Source organism: Bidens hawaiensis, unplaced genomic scaffold (assembly GCF_021521415.1).
Source record: "Bidens hawaiensis isolate Kalapana, Puna unplaced genomic scaffold, B.hawaiensis_p1.1 tig00029621_1, whole genome shotgun sequence".
In the NCBI taxonomy this organism is placed as follows: domain Eukaryota; kingdom Viridiplantae; phylum Streptophyta; class Magnoliopsida; order Asterales; family Asteraceae; genus Bidens; species Bidens hawaiensis.
Genome location: NW_027505158.1, coordinates 176,393 through 196,505, shown reverse-complemented (window position 1 = coordinate 196,505; position 20,113 = coordinate 176,393). Strand labels below are relative to the sequence as shown.

Below are 20,113 nucleotides of genomic sequence, written 5' to 3'. Positions count from 1 at the left end.
CATTCAAAATTATTTTAGACAGAAAATAAATGTGTACAATACATGACTGTTTGCAGTTATAAATTAATAAAATTCTGTATTTGGAAAATAAATAAAGTGTCGGAAAGAAAAAATGAAAAACAAACGAGACATCTTTGTGTATTTGTTTAGTTACATAAAAAAAAACATCATAAAAACCAAAAATGAATTTTTGTCCGAATGATGCATAAATATCCAGCCCCTGACCAGTTTCATTATATAAAGTCTTTTGACTTCACTCACTTTCATCGCAGCAACCAGCATCAGTCATGGCGGTCAAACTGTCACCACCAACCACCGTCCACCCACCATTCTCCGACGACCACATCCTCCCTCTATCCCACCTCGACACCGACCGCAACATGAACGTCCCATTTCGATACGTCCGAGTCTATGCTGCCACCAACCACCAACTCACGGATCCATTTGATGTCATCACCGCGGCCTTATCCACTGCTCTTGTAAAATACTACCAGTTCACGGGGTCGCTTCACAGACGGGACAGTGATGGGCGGTTTGAGCTCCATTGCATGGCGGGTGATGGAGTTAAAGTTATACCGGCTACGGTTGATTTCCCCTTGAGCTCGGTTAGTTACCTTGACGATGCGGATGATGAATTTGTTGAATTGTTGGTTCCAAATCCGGATCGGGAGACGTTTTTGACCAATCTCTTCATCTTACAGGTGACCCTTTTTTATTTAATGGCCGAATTTTAGGTTTAACTAGCTAAAAAGTGAAAACGTCATCTTTGTTCTGTATCAGGTTAACTAAAAAAATCTTTGTTCTGTTCTGTATCAGGTTATTATTAACTAAAAAGTGAAAAACGTATCTTTATTCTGTGTCATGTTAATTAAAATAATTAAAAAGTGAAAAGCGCCATCCTTTGTTGCTCTGAACGAAGTGGTTTCACAAACCGCATTTAGCCAAATAAATTAAAACACCTTCCATTTAATAAATTTAATATTAATTTTTAAAAAATTAATATAATTTTTAAACGACTTGCTTTTCTTTTGTTATTCAAGAACAACTTCTTGTCCATTTGCAATTTATTTTGAGGTAAACGCGATGAAATTTAGTATTACATTTTTATATAATAAAAAGAAATTTACAATTATAAGACCACAAATAAAAATAGTTTACAATCAGGTTGAAGAAAGTATCACAATTTCGTCTATTTTTGCTAGTGGCCCCGTTTTAAAATGTGAAAAATGTAATGCTACGTTATGTAAAAATCCCAACTAGACGCCAATTAATCCCCGATTAATCGCTAGTCGCTACCCCACCGACTTGACGCCGATTTGTCCAAAATCAGTCAAAATTGAAGATTTCAACATAAAAATTGGAATATATATGTATATTTGAAGATTTACATATAAATTCCAATCTGACTAATCTCTATTAGTCTCGATTAATCGCTAGTCCCTACTCCTTACCATGCCGACCGACTAGTGCCTTACGATTTCTACAACACCGACTGTGACAAGAGTGGCTTCAATAATCACATTGTTAGAATTTTACTGGCCACATCAATTAAAGAAAATAAAAAGAAAACAATTACTATTAGAAAACCACAAATATAAATAGTTAACAATCACGTATTTGTATATTTTTGCTAGGTGACTCGGTTTAGTTGTGGGGGATATACGCTTGGTGCATCGGTGCACCATGCGCTGTGTGATGGGCTTGGGGCGACATTGTTTTTCAATGCTATGGCCGAGCTTGCTCGAGGGGCGGTCAATGTTACAGTTGAACCGGTTTGGGAGCGGTCGAAGTTGTTGGTCCCTAGAGAACCGGCCAGGACGGAGTTTCCGATTGAGGAGTTTTTGTCATTGGATAAGGAGTATGTACCGTATGCAGAATTGAATGAAAAAGTGGTTAGAGAGTGCTTTCATGTGAAAGATGAATGGTTGGACCGGTTAAAGACTTTTTTACAAGAAAAGTCCGGTTTGAGTTTCACCACTTTTGAAGCTTTGGGTGCTTTTCTATGGCAAGCAAGGTAACCAAGTTAGACCTAGTCTACTCTTATGTTCTGTTTTTGAAAGTACGAATATACTAAAACTAACAAAAGCGAGGAACTCCTAACCAGTAGCTAGGAGCCCAAGACGTAACAAAAGAAAAAAAGAATGGGTGTTTTATGGGGTTCACTGGTTGAATCATTTTTTATCAGACTGATTTTAAAACAAAGTAACATTGACACACAATTTCAAATAAATCAATATTGAACTATTTATTCTCTTCATGTGACTTTTTAGTGTTAGTGAAACATAGAGATGAATAAGCTAGGGGTATTGTCGTTAAATGTGATTTTAAAATAAAAAAATGCCTATTTTGTTAAATCGGTTGTCTTATCGGTTCACTGGTTGAATGGAAGTTTGACTAGTTGACCTGATTCCAAAACAGAGTTATGTTACACTTAATTTTGTTAAATCGGTTGTCTTATTGGTTCAATGGGTAAATAGCTGGTCCATTCGAAGAGAATTCAAATGAATCTGACCATACCAGTTGTTTATCGGTATGGCCTGTTCTCAGTCCAGCAGGTCGCTCTAGTTGTGAAAATAGAATAAAACTAGTGAAACTAGTGGTTTTTTTAACTTAACCAGCGTCTCCAAAATGCATTTTTAAACCTTGTAACATCCTACAAATGTGTTAAAACCATTATTTATTTAATATAATAATATTTATAAGAATTACTAAATATATATAAAATTCTATTTTACTTCTATTTTGACAGGGTGAAAGCCTCAAAAATTCCAAAAGACGAGGAGGTGAAATTTGCGTACGCGGTCAACATAAGGAGGGTAGTAAAGCCACCTCTACCGGCAGGCTACTGGGGCAACGGCTGTGTTCCAATGTACGTAAAGACCACAGCAGGAGATCTAATAGAAAAACCCATTCGGGAAACTGCTGAACTGATTAAAAAGAGCAAGAGAAACGTGAGCGACGAGTATGTTCACTCGTTTATCGATTACCAAGAGCTAAACTACAAGAAAGGGATCAATGCTGGCCCAAGGGTTAGCGCATTTACTGACTGGAGGCACTTGGGCCACTCAACGGTTGACTTTGGTTGGGGTGGTCCTGTCACTGTTCTGCCCCTCTCAAGGAAGCTGCTAGGGAGCGTCGAGCCATGTTTCTTCTTGCCGTATTCAGAGGCTAGCCAGGGGAAGAAAGACGGGTTCAAGGTGGTGTTGTATTTACGCGCAAAGGCGGTTGTTAGTTTTCGAGAGGAGATGGAGAAGTTTGGTAAAAAGGAGTACGTGTAGGGAATTGTTGAGCCAATGTATGGTTGGACTCATACATTTGAATAATAAATAATAAATTGTTGGAAGACAATATATCGAATTAAAATGAGTTCTCATATGAATCAAATTCGTATTAGCAATCTGTTGTGCCACTATATTAAATTCTAATGAATCAGTAGGCTATTATTATCTAAAAACATCAATCTTTATCCAATTCATATAAAAGTCTTATCAATGATAAGTATTCCACCATATTCTAATTATATGATTCTCTCAACATAAAACTATGCTTGTTAAGTTGTTATGATATATGAACATGAATAAAAGTACCTGAAACTCTGTTTTGGAACTTGCTAAACACATTTAGATCTCGAGCTACTTGTCAATCAGCAGCGCAGCAAATTCCTGAACCATGTGGATGTAACTAATATATCAAGGACTAAAACAATCGTAGTCCCAAACACCAAACAGATATATAAAACTATTTATATTTAATTTTATAAAAGGATATCTTGTCTTGATGGATGTAGATGGGATGGTTGAGCATCAGGAGTTGATTGTTGTTGACAATAGAACGAACAAGTATGTCGTTTGCCTCCTCGTGTTTCTTTTTCAGCATGTTGCATATCTGCATTGAAAAGCATGTCCATTATTAGTTATTACTTTCGGCTCATCCTCAAATAGTGTTTCACATTTAATATGCTTATATGCTCACATCGTCAAGCTCCTTTGAATATGCTTCAGCCTTTTCAAAAATATCATCATTTTCTATTGAAGATATGTCCATTTCTGTTAGAGAAACATTAAGCCTTGGGGACTTATCATGTACCAGAGTTGCATGATTGCCACCCTGTGATGAGGAAACCGAAATGCGTGTTAGTTGTAGTTATTCATGTCATCTTGAGAATGATCCACAGATGTTTCTAGAAGAAGTACCCGTTCCTCGACAGCTTTTTTCGATAATGCAGTGATTTTGCTGCTGATTATTGATAAAATATATGTTTTAGATAAAATCAAATAAAATAAGACAAGTACACATAAAGTTGTAGGACCTGCAGGGTGATGCAGAGAGACGTTTTAATGGAGTTAAACATGGTGTTGATTCCTGCATAATTAATCATAAACTTTATTATGTACTAATTTATGTTTATTTTCTTTTGAGCGATATTAGTTTGTGTTTCATAACCCTTTATCCAAGCATTTATTATTTAAAGAGTTTTTATGAATGGGCTGATTTGGGTTATATATATTTGTCTAACGGGGAGGTAAAAATGTGAAAACATTGATTAAAAGAAACTTAAGTGCATTTTGAATGCATAAAACCTTAATATCTAAAGTCAAAAAACCATACATTACTGAAACAATTTGTGGCACCCTAGTATCTATAATGTTCAACCAACCCATTTTGACCTAGAGGTGTAAACGAGCCAAGCCGGCTCGTGAGCTACTCACGATCAGCTTGTTAAAAGCTCAAATCGGGCCGCACTTAAACAAGCTTGACCCAATATCGAGCCTTAAAATAAGCTTGCTCGATAAACGAGCCTGAGTTCAAGCTAGCTCACGAACCTAAAGGAGCCTATTATTTACATAACTTTTTATTTAACGCATTAAATATATATCTTATATAATAACATTTCTCATATACAAAATTATGATAAAATTAACTAAATAATATATATTATGTTACATATAAAAACTATAATTGAAATATATATAAAAATAATTAAAATGTGTATAAATTAATAAATAAATAAATAACAAACAAGCCGAGCTCAAGCCTAAGCTTGAGAAAACAACCCACAAGCGGAGCTTGAGCTTTATAAAAAGAGCTCAAAATGAGCCAAGCTCCAAATCGAGCTTTCACAAGTCAAAAAGGGAGAAAAGCAAACCTCAGAAGCTTTACGTTTCAGCGTTGGGGTAGGTGGTGTTCGTTTCATAGTGTCAACAGAAAGGTTTCTCTTGAACACCATGTTTGTTTGCAACTCTGGACTTTGATTCTTGTTTTTCATTGATGTCAAACCCTTCGGTAACAAGGAACTGAGTGGCTTTAGCTTCAGTTCCGTAGGTCTGCATTTAAAGATGAATGGCAATTGGTACAATCTATTTTAAATGTTTAATAGACAAAACAGAATATTCAAATAACTACCTAGAAACTCTTAAAGTAGAAACTTCAGATGCCTTAATCTCAGCTTTAGTCAGAGACATCTTATTTTCTTTCACAACAGGTTTCCTCATGTTATAAGTAGATGTCCTGGAATTTATGATATTCAGTGGAATATTTTTTCTTGGTTGTTCAGTTGAACTAGATGGACGAACATCAGACCTGATGAAAAGATCCCCAAAAAGTTTTTGGGGTGTTTTGTAAGTCAAATGTGTCGGGCAAAATCTTTATTATCATAATGAAAATATATCTTTTCAATCATAATTAGCGCAATAACTGTTTATGAAACTTCTAAAAAATAATAAAGAGAAGTGTTTGGGGGTCACTTCCCATTACTCGACCAGATTTGAGTAGTACTAAAAGGTATCGATTTCAATCCGAACCCATTACCCAACCCACCCAAATCGTCACCACTACGATAAAGATTAAAATATACTGATAATCCAAATACAATTACTAAACCTGAGTGCATTGTTTTGGTCACTTCCCTTTGACACAGGTTCCGTCATTAGTGAAATATCATGTGCTACTGTTGTCACCATTGATTCACTTCTGGGTCTTATATTATCAGTATTCAAACCCTCCCTGTAATTAACCATATCTTAATGGAATTAGTAAACTTGTTTTACTTAAGACCTATGAGAATTATAATATCATCTGTTCAAAATTATACCGACTCACCTTGTACTGTTAAGGCTCTTTACATGACTTGCTTCTGTGTTTTCAATGTCTTCTCGCAGCACTTTGGGCAACGACCTTGATAAACCAGTAAATTTGCTACCAGATTCTAAACTTCTAGAGCCAAACTCCCTGTAAATGTCTTAATCAGGGTTTTCCTGTTCATATTATATTTGCATTAAAAGAATGTTTCACCTTTTTTCTAATGCAGCGTTACTTGGTAAGGTACTTGTTCTTTTGTTGCCAATGGAGAAGAGTTTTGTTGAAGAGACAGATGCCTGCTGCAACTCAGATTCACTTCCATTTTGCTTTTTGAAATATTTTGATCGGATTGGGACTTTCACTCTCTCTTTATCTGGTGCCGACTCATCAGTTACGATTCCACTGCATAAGATTAGAAAGATATTTACACTTCTGTCTAGCACAAGGTTAAAGGCCTTGTCTATAATATCAAAATCATTTAAAATTCATGTGTAACTATAATCTGCACATATTCCAGTTTCAGTTAAACATTTAGTCACAAATTAACAAAGACGTCCAATATATATAGAATACATACTCTATTCTGCCCAGCAAGTTCCTTTTATCAGCCAATTCTTCATGAGCCGAATTCTCTATCCCAGGTGTCAAATGAATTTCAAGACGTGAATCAGCCTTAGGTACATCACTGTCACCAATATGGCCAGTAATTACATTATCATCCCTCTCACAACTTTCACCTTTCTCACATTGTGCTTCCAGATGTTCTGAGAAATTTTCAGTAGGAACCAACTCAGTCACAGGCCTCATGTCATTTTGCTCGTCCCCTGTACTTGGGCTCACGATTTTAACCAAGTTTCTAGATTTTTCTTCTTGCACATCTGATAATGTATCTTCAGAATGAACATATGCATCTTGCACAACTTTCTGAGCAAGAGGTTCTGGAGAATCTCTCTTCTCTGATGAAGGAGATTCTTGTATAGGTTCTACTGTTCTCTGTATCTTCTGTTCTTCAGAATGTGCAGGTTTTAGAAGAGAGCTCTCATCTATGACAGATATCAAGTTGGCATCCTCAGTTCTGGTATCAGGATCCTTAATGTTGTCTGTTTGAATGTCAACCTCTGAATTGGTAGCAACCCGTGATGCTGGATTCTTAAATGATATATCATCATCCTTGAATGCATCAACGTCTTTAGCCAAGAAGTCAGCAGAACCTCCACTGATGCTTGCATTTGAGTGTCCTTCCTTATCTTTAGATTTGTTTGTGTTTTCATCAGTCTTTGTCTTTTCAAATCTCCAAACCTACAAAAGCATATATAAGTGACTTTACAGTTAGATTGTTGAGATATTTTCTATGATACAGAAAAACTTGGATATGACTATATAAACATACCCATCAAAATCAAATGAGAATCCAAAGCTATCTCTTTTTGACTGATTGGTTCCACCAAAAGCTTCTTCTTTTGATCCCTCCTTTGATTTTCCAGATTTCTTTGCAGGGGATGATACATCAAAACCAGGCATGTCGATATTGAAAGATGATATCTTGCTAAAATCAGCATCAAGAGAAAAATCCATATCCCTGGAGAAGTTAAGCAATGAATGTTTAGAATAACCATATAGAATTCTGGATTGACTCAGCTGCATAATAATAATAATATTAAGAATCTGATCTTTTCTCTCTAGAATAAGCAATAAATACATTTGTCCTCCATCCAGATACAAAGTAATAAACACAAAACTACTATATATGTAAATATGCAACTATGAGTCTTTGTAGCGCTTACATTTTGTCAAACTTAAAAGCCTTTTGCTTGTCTTTGGTGGATGGTCCAAAGTCGAAATCCATTTCATCATCTCCCATGGACATCGGCTTCCATGATCCAAATAAGTCTTTGCCAAAGTCTATGTCTGCTATTGGACAAAGAATACAATTAACTCCTCATTTGCGCAAACAATAACAGTCTTATCAAGAAATCAAAGTGTGAATGATTTCACATAACTCATATGTTGGCTACAATCAAAATATTCTCCTAAAGCATCTACCTAATTGAATAAGAAAATGTCAAGGACTTAGAACATTACCTGGTGAACTTTTCTCCTTTGATTTGGCAGGAGGATCTGTTTTTTGTAATTCAGCCATCTGCATATTAGATTGATGATATGTTACTTAGTCCAACACTTCAACATAAAACTATACAGATGAATGAGACGAAACTTTCACTTTTCTTGAACAATATTACATCCAAACAAGGTTCTGCATATCTCTATTTCCCTAAATCCAAAGCAATCAGGCCTTAATTGCAGCAATCAATGACCTAACTAACTCACATGAAAATCAATCACAAACAATTCAAAAGAAACAGATTAGTTGAAACCAAATACTCTCGGAATCAAGTTGGACAAACACATCAAACACCTAGGGTTTCGTATAATCTTAAAATTCAGCAATTGATGTCAATCATGAAGCATAATAAGATCTAGACACGTATAATTATCAAACATCTTCTACCTATTTGCATTCAAGTACAGCCAATCTACCTGAACGATAATGAGATCTAGTCTATCATTTTGTGAGTTTGATGAACAATATTACATTGAAAATAGTTCTTCATATCTCTATTTCTCAACAGGCTAACTAACCTCACATGACAATCAGTCTCAAACAATCCGAAAGTAACAAATCATGATCACCGTAAACAGTATAACAGACTAATTAAAACCAGAAACTCTCGGAATCAAGCTGGATAACTGCATCAAACACCTAGGGTTTCGTATAACCTTCAAATTCAGCAATTGATGTTAATCGTGAAGCGTAACTAGGTCTAGACACGTATAACTGTCAAATATCTACCTATTAGCGTTCGATTACAGCAGATTTGCTTAAAGGATTACTAGATCTAGTCTATAGTATGTGATTCAATGATAATAACAGAAGCGCAGAACGTAATTAAACAGATACGAGTAAAGTAACGATAGAGTGTAATAATGAACTGAGCATATAATCGAATAGAGTAGTAATAGTAATTGTTATGTAGAAAGAGAAGAAACCTGGAGTGTGAGTGTTGGTTGTGAGTATATAATCTGGCGGTAGAATGCTTGAACCAGTAGGCTTATATAATGTCGCAAAAAGGGAACAAGTGCACATGCCGCACATGCGATTTGGTTGAAATCTTGGTCAACAAAAGTTAAAACCGGCTCATGATCGGTTTTGGTTCGGGTCGAAACCAGATTCTTGACCAGGTATGATCTGTTTTGGTTCGGGTTTTGGCCGGTTTCCGTTCGGTTAACTGGTTTCGAACCGGTTATGGTAGAGAAAATTACAAACCGGTTCCGAACCTACAGCTTCAGTTGGTTCCAAATCGGTTTCTACATAATCGGTTTTAAAACGGTTCGATTTTCGGGATGGTTCAGTTGACTGGTTTATATGCCCACCTCTAATCACTAGCATCCGCATAGTCGTTACCAAGTTGTTTAACAAGCGAGCCGAGTCAAGCCAACTCTAGCTTAGACTTAAAGTTAAAACGAGTCAGCTTGGTATTACTCAAAAGCTCTTAAAAAGCTGAGAATTGAGCTCGAACTTGGTACCTCGATTACCAGGAAGTTTATGCCCGATCGTTGAAAACCATAGCCTTGCCATATAGCTAATTAGTAAGCATGTTTGAGCTAAGGGTTGAGTTTAGGTGAGTTCATTATATCTAAGCTAAGATCATTCACAGGGGGGTGTAATCAAACCTTGATATAATGTTTTAAACTATCAAATAATAGACTTTATTGAAAGAAACATTATGTAAACAAAGGTAGACCATTCAGACCATAATTGTCTAACTGTTATGCTAGCCTATTTAAAAGAAGTAGCGAATGAATTGTTAGTTCATGTAATGGTTTTGATAGACGAACGTTTCTTTATGAGAAAAAAAGTATTTTTTTTTTTTTGTAAAAATTACAAATTTTGTCCTTTTGAATATACAAAATTACGGATTGCGTCCTTTTCGAAAATGAGTTTCACTCTTTATCCTTTATTTGCATGTTTCGCTCTATTTTTGTCCTTTAAACTAACGACCATCCAATAATCCAGTTAAGTCTTGGCATGTGACAATCGTGTGAGGGTAAAAGGGTAATTCCAACATTTATTATTGTTATTATTATTATATAAAAAATTTAATATTATATTTGTGAGATTATAGGCCCCTCATTTTCTTTTTCAATTTCTTTAAATCAGCATCATCTTCATCAAACCATTTCAACTTCAACCTAACCCTAACCCACCACCACCACAACTCCTGCCACCATCTGTAGCCGTCACTTACCCCACACCACCTCGACCATGATCTTCATCGAACCCCTTCCCCCATCATTAAACCTTAACCTACCACCACACCGTTAATAACATAAGTGTTTGTAGGTTTAATGACAATAAGGTACCGAAGTCATTTATCTAACACCGATTTGATTACCGAAATCTTAGAGGTGGACGATGATAGTGCCAGTGAACGATGACGGTTTCTCCATATCTGGTGATCCGTAAGAATTTGAGTTTGTGAGCATGTGAAGCGAAAATGTCCAGATCTATGATTAACAATCTGAAGAGGAATTTCTAATAATTAGGAGTTTTTAGTTGGTACTTGGTCAACGATGGTGTTTAGAAATTTAAAAACAGGTAACCAACAATTAAAGTTTGAAGTTTCATAAACCAATGGTCAGCATTGGGTTCTGAATTTCAATTTCCATTAACTTATATAAGAGGGGTTTGAAATTGGCTTCCTTGGAATGGAATTGTGTTGCTAACGCTTGGAAAATCAATTGATTTTGGTTTTGACCTAGTTTTGGGGTTTTAAAATTGTGATTATTATAAACTAGTGTTTTATCGGGACAGGTTGGTAAAACTTGGGCAGCGGTAAAACCCAAGCGTTGAAGCGGTAAGTCGACGCGAATTCAGTCGGTTTCAGTTACCTGCGTTATTGTATCGAAACTAAAGCCAAAAATAAAACAAATAGAATATAAAAATTGAGGTGGACCAATAGGATAGCGTCGGTCGATAAAATTCAAGCGTTGGTAAAACTTGACTTTTGTCAATCCCCGGCGTTGGGGTGGTGAGTCTACATGAAGTCAGTCGGTTTTTGTCACGTTCATTTGGTTCGTTATGCACCAATACTAAACAAAAAATGGCTTAAACCAATAACGTGACGCCAAATGCCCTAGTAGGGTCCTTGTGGTACGAAAGCTCTTAATAATAAACTATTTAAAATGACATGTATTCGGTTGGTAAAACCCGAACATTGATAAAACCCGAGTGTTGCGGCGATGAGTCGATGCAAATTAGTCGGTTTTTATTACATTCGTTACGGTACCAGAATTAAAAAACAAAAACAAAATTTGACATAGCCCAATAGCATTATGCCACTTGGCCCAATCAAATCAATTACGGCACCAAACTTTGTGTTTATACTATATAGATAATTCCTGAGATACGAACTTGTGTTGGTAGGTTAGGGCTAAACGGTGGAAGAAGAAGAAAGGGGTTTTGATGAAGTTCTTGTTCAAAGTGGTGGTGTTGTTGCTGCTGTTGCTGCTATAACCGGCGGTTGAAGATGGTAACAATGGTGGTCTGAGTGGTGGCGGTGGTGGGTTAGGGTTGTAAATAGTTTGATGATGAAGAAAATTACGGGGCCAACAACTTCTAAAATATAATATTAAATTTTTTGTATAATAATAATAATAAAGGTTGGAAATTACCTTTTTGCCCTCACATGATTGTCGCATACCAAGACTTAACTGGACTATTGGATGTTCGTTAGTTTAAAGGACAAAAATCGAGCGAAACATGCAAATAAAGGATAAAGAGTGAAACTCATTTTCGAAAAGGACCCAATCCATAATTTTGTATATTCAAAAGAACAGAATTTGTAATTTTTTCTTTTTTTCTAATAAAGATAATCGAAACTCTCTATTAAGATAGTATATCAAAAAAGTGAAATGGATACTTAAAGTATTGGCAAATGAACCTTTTTTCATGATAAACAAACATCCTTTAATAAAATTAGGAGTTTAGGACTATCAAATAGTTAAATTTACATATATAGTCTAATTGTGATGCTGAACTATTTAAAAAGAAATAAAGAATAAGCATTTGACTTTGAAAGGTTTTAAACCTATTAAATGAATGAAGTAAATGTTTTAAGCAATTTTTTGAATATATAAAACAAGATCCTGTGAAGATTTGAAGCTAGATATGAACTAAGGATTTGAAATAGACCTATAATATAATTATAAGTTAAAGGCCATAAATCAATCTCTAGGTTCGAACTTACTATCAAAAGGTTATTTACAAGGTGAATACATTTAACAATTTTCAAACCTGAATTTGATTTCATATCGATTATACCGCTTGAATAGATTTCAAAATGTTTGATGCATAAGGTAGCAAAGCATTCATGCCATACGTGCGTGCGTAGTTGGTCAGATGTATGCACATATTACGGATGAAAGACCAAACCATGACTAGTAAGAGATTCACTTGTAGGCATACTTAAAACCATAGAAAACCTTGTTATAATACTAGATGCTATGTGGTTGTATCCTGAGGTGAAATAGTCCCGATGACTATGTAGCCTAGTAATACAAATATGATCAAATGAGTTTTATTATTTTTGCTTAAGATAAATTATTTTGTGTATGTCGGCATTATTCACCCGCATTTGTTGACCTATTAACATTGAAAACATTTTTAGGTAATCAAGATTAGAGTAGATACAATGGTAGATGTTGAATGGATGCTAACTCCTTTACGCACGATAAGATCTGATGACCTAATCAATATTTTGTAAACATCTTTGGTAATATGAATACGGGTATTTAAGTCCTTGGTTATAAATCAATATTTTATTCAATCACGAGTTGTTTAAATACAAAAACCGGTGTTCAAACATTAAAAAAAAAGAAAGAAAAAAAAACCCACAAAACACTTTATCTTCCATCTTGCCTCTTCTCTCTTCCAACTCACACCTCTCTCTCTAGAAACGACTAAGACAATTAAATTATAGATGGCATAATGTGCTAGTAACTAGTGTGACATTCGTATTTTTTTTTTCGTTTAATAAAAGTATTTGTTTTATTTACCCATCTTGTAATCGGATCTCCATAGTTATTAAAGACGTCAACGTATTTATTATGTCTTTCGTTTTGTCCGTATTGTATTGATAAATCATTTAAAAAATCGAGTTAGTTTAACCAAGTTTCTGGACCCAACCCAAACTACAAGGACTTATGTGCAATTTTGTTTAAAAATAATATAAAGTTTAAATAATTGTGCTATATAATTTACTATAAAACGATTACAATAAAGTGGCAGGTAAACGGGCAACAAGCTGCGCCGCAACCCCCTTTTGAACAGCAAAGCCAATCCTGCTAAAAACGAAGCTTTGGGACCTAGAAGCTGAAGAGGTTCCGTGTACGACGTGCTGAACCCTACTCAAAAATTTCACAGCCTCTGGAGCCAGAAAACCAAATGTATCAAAGGCAAATGGTAGAAAGACATGTTGATTATCTAAACAAGCTTTCTCGTGTTTAACAACTTTGCCCGATTCAGCCTTCAACGCAGCCTGACCCACAACAAACCCACGGTCCCTGAGCCCAACAAGAGGAGACACTCCTGTAAGATCCACACAGGCGTGTTTCCCCCCTGCCCACCCGAACACAAGAATATCAGCTGGTCGTAAAGTAGACCTCCCTTCAATAGGATCCGTGAGAAAGTTAACAGGGGCCTCCTTTTTAGCAGAAATCCCTGCCCGTTTAAGAACATCACACAGAACATCCCTAACCAGATCATGTCTGTATTTAAAGCCAGGCAATTCTTTGCAATGCACCGCATGGTCACCAAAAGAATCCAAACAGACCTTACGACAAATTGGGCAAGGTTCATCCGTCGGGAAGATAGGGATCATTAACCGGTACTTAAGGATAGCCCGATACTCCAAACCCGACATTCGTTGGCCTAATCCTTCAATGGGGATGGCCGTTAGAAAATCCTGAGCCCGAGGAGCCCGAAGGCATTCAAACACCGCCTTTTGGCGAGGGGATAGATCAAACTTCACTTCTAAACTCTTGACGATTCCACTAAATAAGGCACTCGCCACAACATGTTGGGCTTTAGGGGGGGCGGTGTCCTTATTAGAGAACCCGCTAAGATCAAAATCTGGAAGTGAAGTACGTAAACGATCCATCGCACACCCATAATCAGAGTCCAACCCATAAATATCACAACCCCGAAGAATATGGTCTTGCAAACACCACGACTGTGCTCTCGAAGCCACAAAAGCATATGTAGATACATCCTCGGCCGAACAGAGACCCAACCCCCCATAACGGATCGGAAGTGATGCCAACCTCCATTGGAAATCCCCAAAGAACGGACCTCCAAAACGGATCGGAAGTAATATATATTTTTTTTCTTTTCTCTGTTCTTCTTCCCCGTCAATAGCCATCTACCCCCCCCCCCTTCCGTTTTGATTCGATTAATCCCGTAAATCAAGATAATTGGATTACTCCGTAACCTACGCGAATCATAATCAACATTAACATTGTGAAACGACTCGTTAATTAAGTTATAATCAACCAAAATCACGAGAACAATGGCCGGGATCCGTTTGATCTTGCTGGCCTATAAATACGATACTAAAATTCAATTAACAAGCACCACACCATCGTCTCACTATCACGAAACTAAGCCCCATCCTAATTGCTTTGTTGAATCAGTTCTTGTACTCGTTTGATCTCACCTTTGAGCCGAAGTCCTAGGTCCTCGTTCTTGATCCATTCTTAACCGTCCCAGGTAATTGTAATATGCATATGGGTCGCGATTTCGTCATCTACAAAACCCCTCTGTCAGGTGTATGATCTGATTGTAATATCTAGGGTTATATGATTTGGGGGTTTATTTGCATATCTGGTTATATATAATCTTTCTGGGTGTATTAACGAAGTAGATGCTGCCACAGATGGCCAGTGTTGAACACGCAAAACGCTTCACCCGGCCAGGGGCGCAGGTTCGATCCTCCCCTCGTCTGGTTTTGTATATATTTTTTTAATTTGTTGTTTTAATTAATATAAAAACTATATTTACATGAAAATCCTATATTTTTACACTCGATTAAACGAACCAAACTCCGATAAGTTTATAAAATAAAGTTCATATACATATATATATATATAAGTATATAAATTTACATAATCATTTATATATATATATATATATATATATATATTACATTAAAAATAACAAACATAATAATAATAATAATAACAACAGTAAATGTATTTTTTATCTTTCTCTCTTGGTTAACTAAATTGAACACCGTTAAAAAACTAGTTTAGATTACATAAAGCATCTTCATATGTCGGAATGTATATTATATAAGGGAGTTTTCTTTGTTAACCAAATATGACTTTTTAAATGATTAAAATTAACAAAAGTTAATTACATAATTATCAATATTCTATAAAATATAGCTAATACATTAACGACCCCAAATCCGTTGCAAACCCTTCTCTATGTGTCTTGTTCATTTAGTTCGTTTAAGTAATTATTTCATTACACTTTAATAATTAAGACAACTTGCCGGGAATTCTCGCGAGACCAATTAGCTTACTCCAATCTTTACCGTCTTCTCAATATCGTATTTCTCATTTCAAGTGAGTTCTTCATAACCCCATTTTAACGTTTTATAATATTTTGGGGGTAGCACGTTACAAGTTTTTCATTCGTTGGTTATGTGATTGTTTACAAACCGATTCACTTAAATCGTGCATGTTAATATTATTCGTGCATATTGTTTATGATTATACGTGAACTTGCTTGCAATGTGTTTATTGTTTTTATGGTGGAAGTTACGCAAACGCAAACACATACAAATAGTGGGATGGTCCGACGGGACGTACCCGCGCCGTCTAACGTTAGGACTTCGGTTGTTTACGTAAGGTGGTTCTCATTTCCCCGACTTCAACGGCTTCGGCCAAATGAACAGGAGGACGACACTATTTGATTTCATTTACTTTACGCTTGAATACTTATTGCATGACGATTGTTGAATCGCGAGTTTTATATGTATATGTATACGCAAAAACTTATGAAAGCTCACCAACTTAATTGTTGACAAAATATATTATTTTCAACGTGTTACAGGGTGAACCGATGGTATGCTAAGGACGAAGATCATTAGTTTGCCTTAGGATATTTGAAATAAAGAACTTATCTACTTATTCGATGAAGTGTTATTGTTTCCTTTTATTTATAAACAATGTGTACTTTTGATGGTATGAAATGAATTAATTATAATAAATGCCGCTTTAATAGCGTTACGAGCTTGTGAATGATCTGTACGTTACACCCGGGCGTATTCCGTTTAAAGCCGGGGTGTTACAGATTGGTATCAGATCCGTAACTATAAAATAGGTTGTTAAACGTATCGGCCTAGTATAATTATAGTTTATTTTAGGGCCCAAAACTGCATGAATTCTCTATGTGCTATGTGCCCGCACTTATATTAAAGTTTCATTCATACGCTCGAATTTATAACATTTCATAGCGTCTCCTGTACACATGTTCACACACAAACTCCAAGGGATAGGTCTAAAACAAATATTTTCAAAATATTTTTTTTTTCTTTTCAATTTCGGTTTTCCGATATTTTTCTGCATAAAGACGGTTTAACGTGGCGGGTATGTAGTAACTGTAGGGGGACGTGCTTGTTTTCCGAACTCTTGACACCAAGGTTCATGAAACCTAAGGATAAGCAATGCGCATACATCCCAATCCACCGCGGGACCTGGTTGCTTACCTGGAGAGTTCGGGAAGTACGTGAAACCTTAAGCCAAAGCGTACCACACAAACGCCATACAAATTGCAACTTTATGTTTTCAAACGTGATCATGTCCTCTTAGTGATAAGGATATGGTTGCACTCCTAAGGATGTCATACAAGTCATGGTGGTTCATGTGACGTATGACTCCGACCCTCCATGTTTTACAATGTGTTTTAACCGAAAGTCTGTCAAGTCGTGGTGATACACGAATACCCAGCTTTTGGTTCGATTTAATTTCGAATTTTGATTTTTGTGCTGGAACATAAGAGTCCATGGTGGTTCATGAAAACTCTAAGTTCCACACAACGCTTATTTTATTTTTTTATAAGTTTTCATATTTAACAAACATTAACAAGAACTCTTACATCATACACAATTCCGAGACTCACGATTCTTATAACGCTTGTTCGCAGAATGGCCTCTCGTCACCTTAACCGTCGTCCTTCCAGCCGCAAGATGACAGCCCAGATCGCCAAACAAATGGCTGCTGTGCTCCCGCAGATGGTGGCTCAAATGCACCAAACCATTGCTACCAATACAAACGCAGCTGCTTCGGGTTCAAACTCCAACTCTTTTCGCTATAAGAATTTCACCGATGCAAAACCTGATAAGTTCGATGGCTCGGAAGGTGCCACTGCCCTACTACAATGGTACCAAAGTATGGAGAGTACTTTCCTCCATATCGAATGTCCCGATGACAAGAAGACACGCTTTGCTTCAAGTGTCTTCGAGAAAAGAGCCCTAAATTGGTGGGTGCAAGAAAAACTCACCCGTGGTGCCGATGTAGCCATGGCCTTACCATGGGAAGAACTTAAGGAAATCATGACTGCTGAATTTTGTCCACCCAATGAACTTATGAATCTAAAAGTGGAATTTTGGAACCTCAAACAAGAGAGTGGCGATAACGTTACCTACACTGCACGTTTCTACGAACTTAGCATCCTGGTGCCACACCTTGTAACTCATCTCTCTCGTGGGATTAGCAAGTATATTTGGGGTCTGCTAAGGCAAATCCAAGATTCGGTTCAAAGTAGTGCTCCTAAGACTCTTCGCGATGCTATTGTTCTTGCTGCATCCTTGTCTGACAACCACGTCAAGGCAGGAACCCTCAAAATCAGCAAGAAGGCTGCTGAGAAACTCGAGGCCGAACCTTCCAAAGAGGTCAAGGCCGAAGCCACACCCAAACCAAAGTGCAACAACAACAACAACCACTCCAAGAAACGAAAGCAAAACTATGCCTTAACCCAACCAAACCCACCACAACCCCAATACCCCCAAACCCAAACCCAAAACCTTCAAATTCCCCCTCCAAAGAAGCTTTACCATGGTCCACACCCGTTTTGCCAAATCTGCCAACGACACCATCAACCCGGCATCCCTTGCCGCCAATGCACCCATTGTGGACACCTGCTAGGCGCTTGTTTCAAATTCATGCGTACCCAACCAACCCTCACCAAACCACCCCGTACTCCCCATACCAATTACAAGTTTTCTTTTTTTATTTTGAGCAAACAATTACCCGAGTTTTCTTTTTTTACAAAATAGGAGAGAAGCAAAAATACCAATTACAAGTTTTTGATTCAAATTATGATGACGGTTTATTGAACCGTTGGCAACCCCATCAAATTCGGACGCCGGTCTATTTCGCTAACCTCCAAGCTATAGGATCGGTGACAATAAGTTTGATTTCTTCGTTTTATCTTATTTCTATTTAATGAATTAAATTGCAATATAAATGTTTAGATAGATTATTTTTTTGATAGCTTATTATTTAGGTTTATGAGGAGTTTATCATTTTTCATAAAGAAAATGATTTTTTTAAGGCTCATGGAAATTTTATGTTTATTGGCTGGCAACAACTAAATGATCTTAACACGGTTTTTTTGATACATTGAATTGATTTGGCATGATAATGTCGTATATATTTGTAAATTGTACGCCCCATCTTAAAAACGATTGTTCTACTCATAAACGAAATATTCCAAGTATTCATGGAAATTATTGCTCTTAAGTCTCAATGAACCATTTTTTTTCCAAGAGATGGGAAATGAAGACTATCAGTCCTACACAAAGTTTATAAATAGATAATTGTATACGAAATATACCAAATGTTCATAGAAATTATTGCTCCAAATGAACCATTTTTTCCATGAGATAGGGAAATGAAAACTATCAGTCCTACACAAAGTTTATGAATAAGTAATTGTATGATAATGAGCAGGGAATATCAGTCTTCTGCTAAAACTGATGTATTCAACTCGTAATTCATTGGCACACCAGGTCCCTGGTGGCCGGGGGGCTCGCAGGGTAGAGCATGCCCCTAATAATTGTGTCAATTGTGTCGTTGTGCCTAGGTTGTGAGGGCTATCAGCTACATGGATTGGTCAATGTGCCCATCGGTGCCTGACCTGAGATGTGAATATTTTCTAGCATTCGATCGTGAACCACTGAGGCTTTAGCGGCACATGGGAACGATAACCCGTAAAGATTGCATAATTGGTTTATGCTAAATTTCATATTATGCTTGTTTAAAAGAGAAAAAAAATGTCTTTAACTCAAATTTTGCGTTACAATCATGATATATCTTAATATGGTTACGGTAAGAGAATCTAACCTCTTTAATTCTCGAGTCTCTACTTGAACAATGAATAAGTCATGATTCCACTGTCATTAATGAAGCATTTGATGAAGCTGAAGTTGTTCATATGAATCAAGAAGTCGGACACCATGCAGATAATTGGATCTCTTGCAAGTTGATGACGGTTAGGATGTTTTCATGCAAGCTTAAATCATGATTCGCACTGATTTGGATGCATGGCATAAAGACTAGAATTCCAACAGCGTTAGTGTCGGCAGCATTGGCGTTGTCGGTTTTGTCAATTTCCTCTAGTAACGAAGAGTGAATAAATTAGGATTGAGAGAAAGTGACACTAGCTTCTTAACAACTAACCAATCTGTTACTAATAGTCGTTTGAAGTTATAAAATCTTACATATTAGCCCCTTGACAATTTATTTGTTATAATCAGGCCTTAATTGCAACAATCAATGACCTTACTAACTTACATGAAATTGATGTCAATCATGAAGCATAATAAGTTCTAGACACGTATAATTATCAAACATCTTCTTACCTATTTGCATTCAAGTACAACCAATCTACCTAAACGATAATGAGATC

The 20,113-nt window shown here is 36.5% G+C and overlaps 2 protein-coding genes across 2 annotated transcripts; one reads left to right on the top strand and one right to left on the bottom strand.

Moving 5' to 3' along the window:
• Positions 1-287: 287 nt before the first annotated feature.
• On the top strand, positions 288-3,281 carry LOC143611144 (spermidine coumaroyl-CoA acyltransferase-like). The gene is made up of 3 exons (XM_077085427.1): positions 288-701; positions 1,635-2,014; positions 2,750-3,281. The coding sequence occupies exons 1-3, from the start codon at positions 288-290 to the stop codon at positions 3,276-3,278; spliced, it is 1,323 nt and encodes a 440-aa protein (XP_076941542.1). The 3' UTR covers positions 3,279-3,281.
• Positions 3,282-3,632: 351 nt separating this feature from the next.
• Positions 3,633-8,370, bottom strand: LOC143611147 (uncharacterized protein At4g18490-like). Its single transcript, XM_077085428.1, has 14 exons — positions 8,161-8,370; positions 7,863-7,989; positions 7,456-7,657; positions 6,652-7,377; positions 6,292-6,443; positions 6,100-6,228; positions 5,881-6,003; positions 5,404-5,580; positions 5,147-5,324; positions 4,310-4,362; positions 4,194-4,236; positions 3,973-4,107; positions 3,769-3,885; positions 3,633-3,677 (listed from the first exon to the last, which is right to left on the bottom strand). Exons 1-14 carry the CDS (start codon positions 8,222-8,224, stop codon positions 3,633-3,635), a joined length of 2,271 nt encoding a protein of 756 aa, XP_076941543.1. The 5' UTR covers positions 8,225-8,370.
• Positions 8,371-20,113: the final 11,743 nt, after the last annotated feature.

Bases quoted from the DNA above. Each gene is read 5' to 3' on its own strand.
- LOC143611144 (XM_077085427.1), top strand. From the start codon at position 288: ATGGCGGTCAAACTGTCACCACCAACCACCGTCCACCCACCATTCTCC. The intron at 702-1,634 runs GTGACCCTTTTT...TATTTTTGCTAG, and splicing joins CCAATCTCTTCATCTTACAG to GTGACTCGGTTTAGTTGTGG. The intron at 2,015-2,749 runs GTAACCAAGTTA...CTATTTTGACAG, and splicing joins GCTTTTCTATGGCAAGCAAG to GGTGAAAGCCTCAAAAATTC.
- LOC143611147 (XM_077085428.1), bottom strand. From the start codon at position 8,224: ATGCAGATGGCTGAATTACAAAAAACAGATCCTCCTGCCAAATCAAAG. The intron at 6,004-6,099 runs GTGAGTCGGTAT...GGTTAATTACAG, and splicing joins AAGAGCCTTAACAGTACAAG to GGAGGGTTTGAATACTGATA. The intron at 4,108-4,193 runs GTACTTCTTCTA...TCCTCATCACAG, and splicing joins AAAAAGCTGTCGAGGAACGG to GGTGGCAATCATGCAACTCT.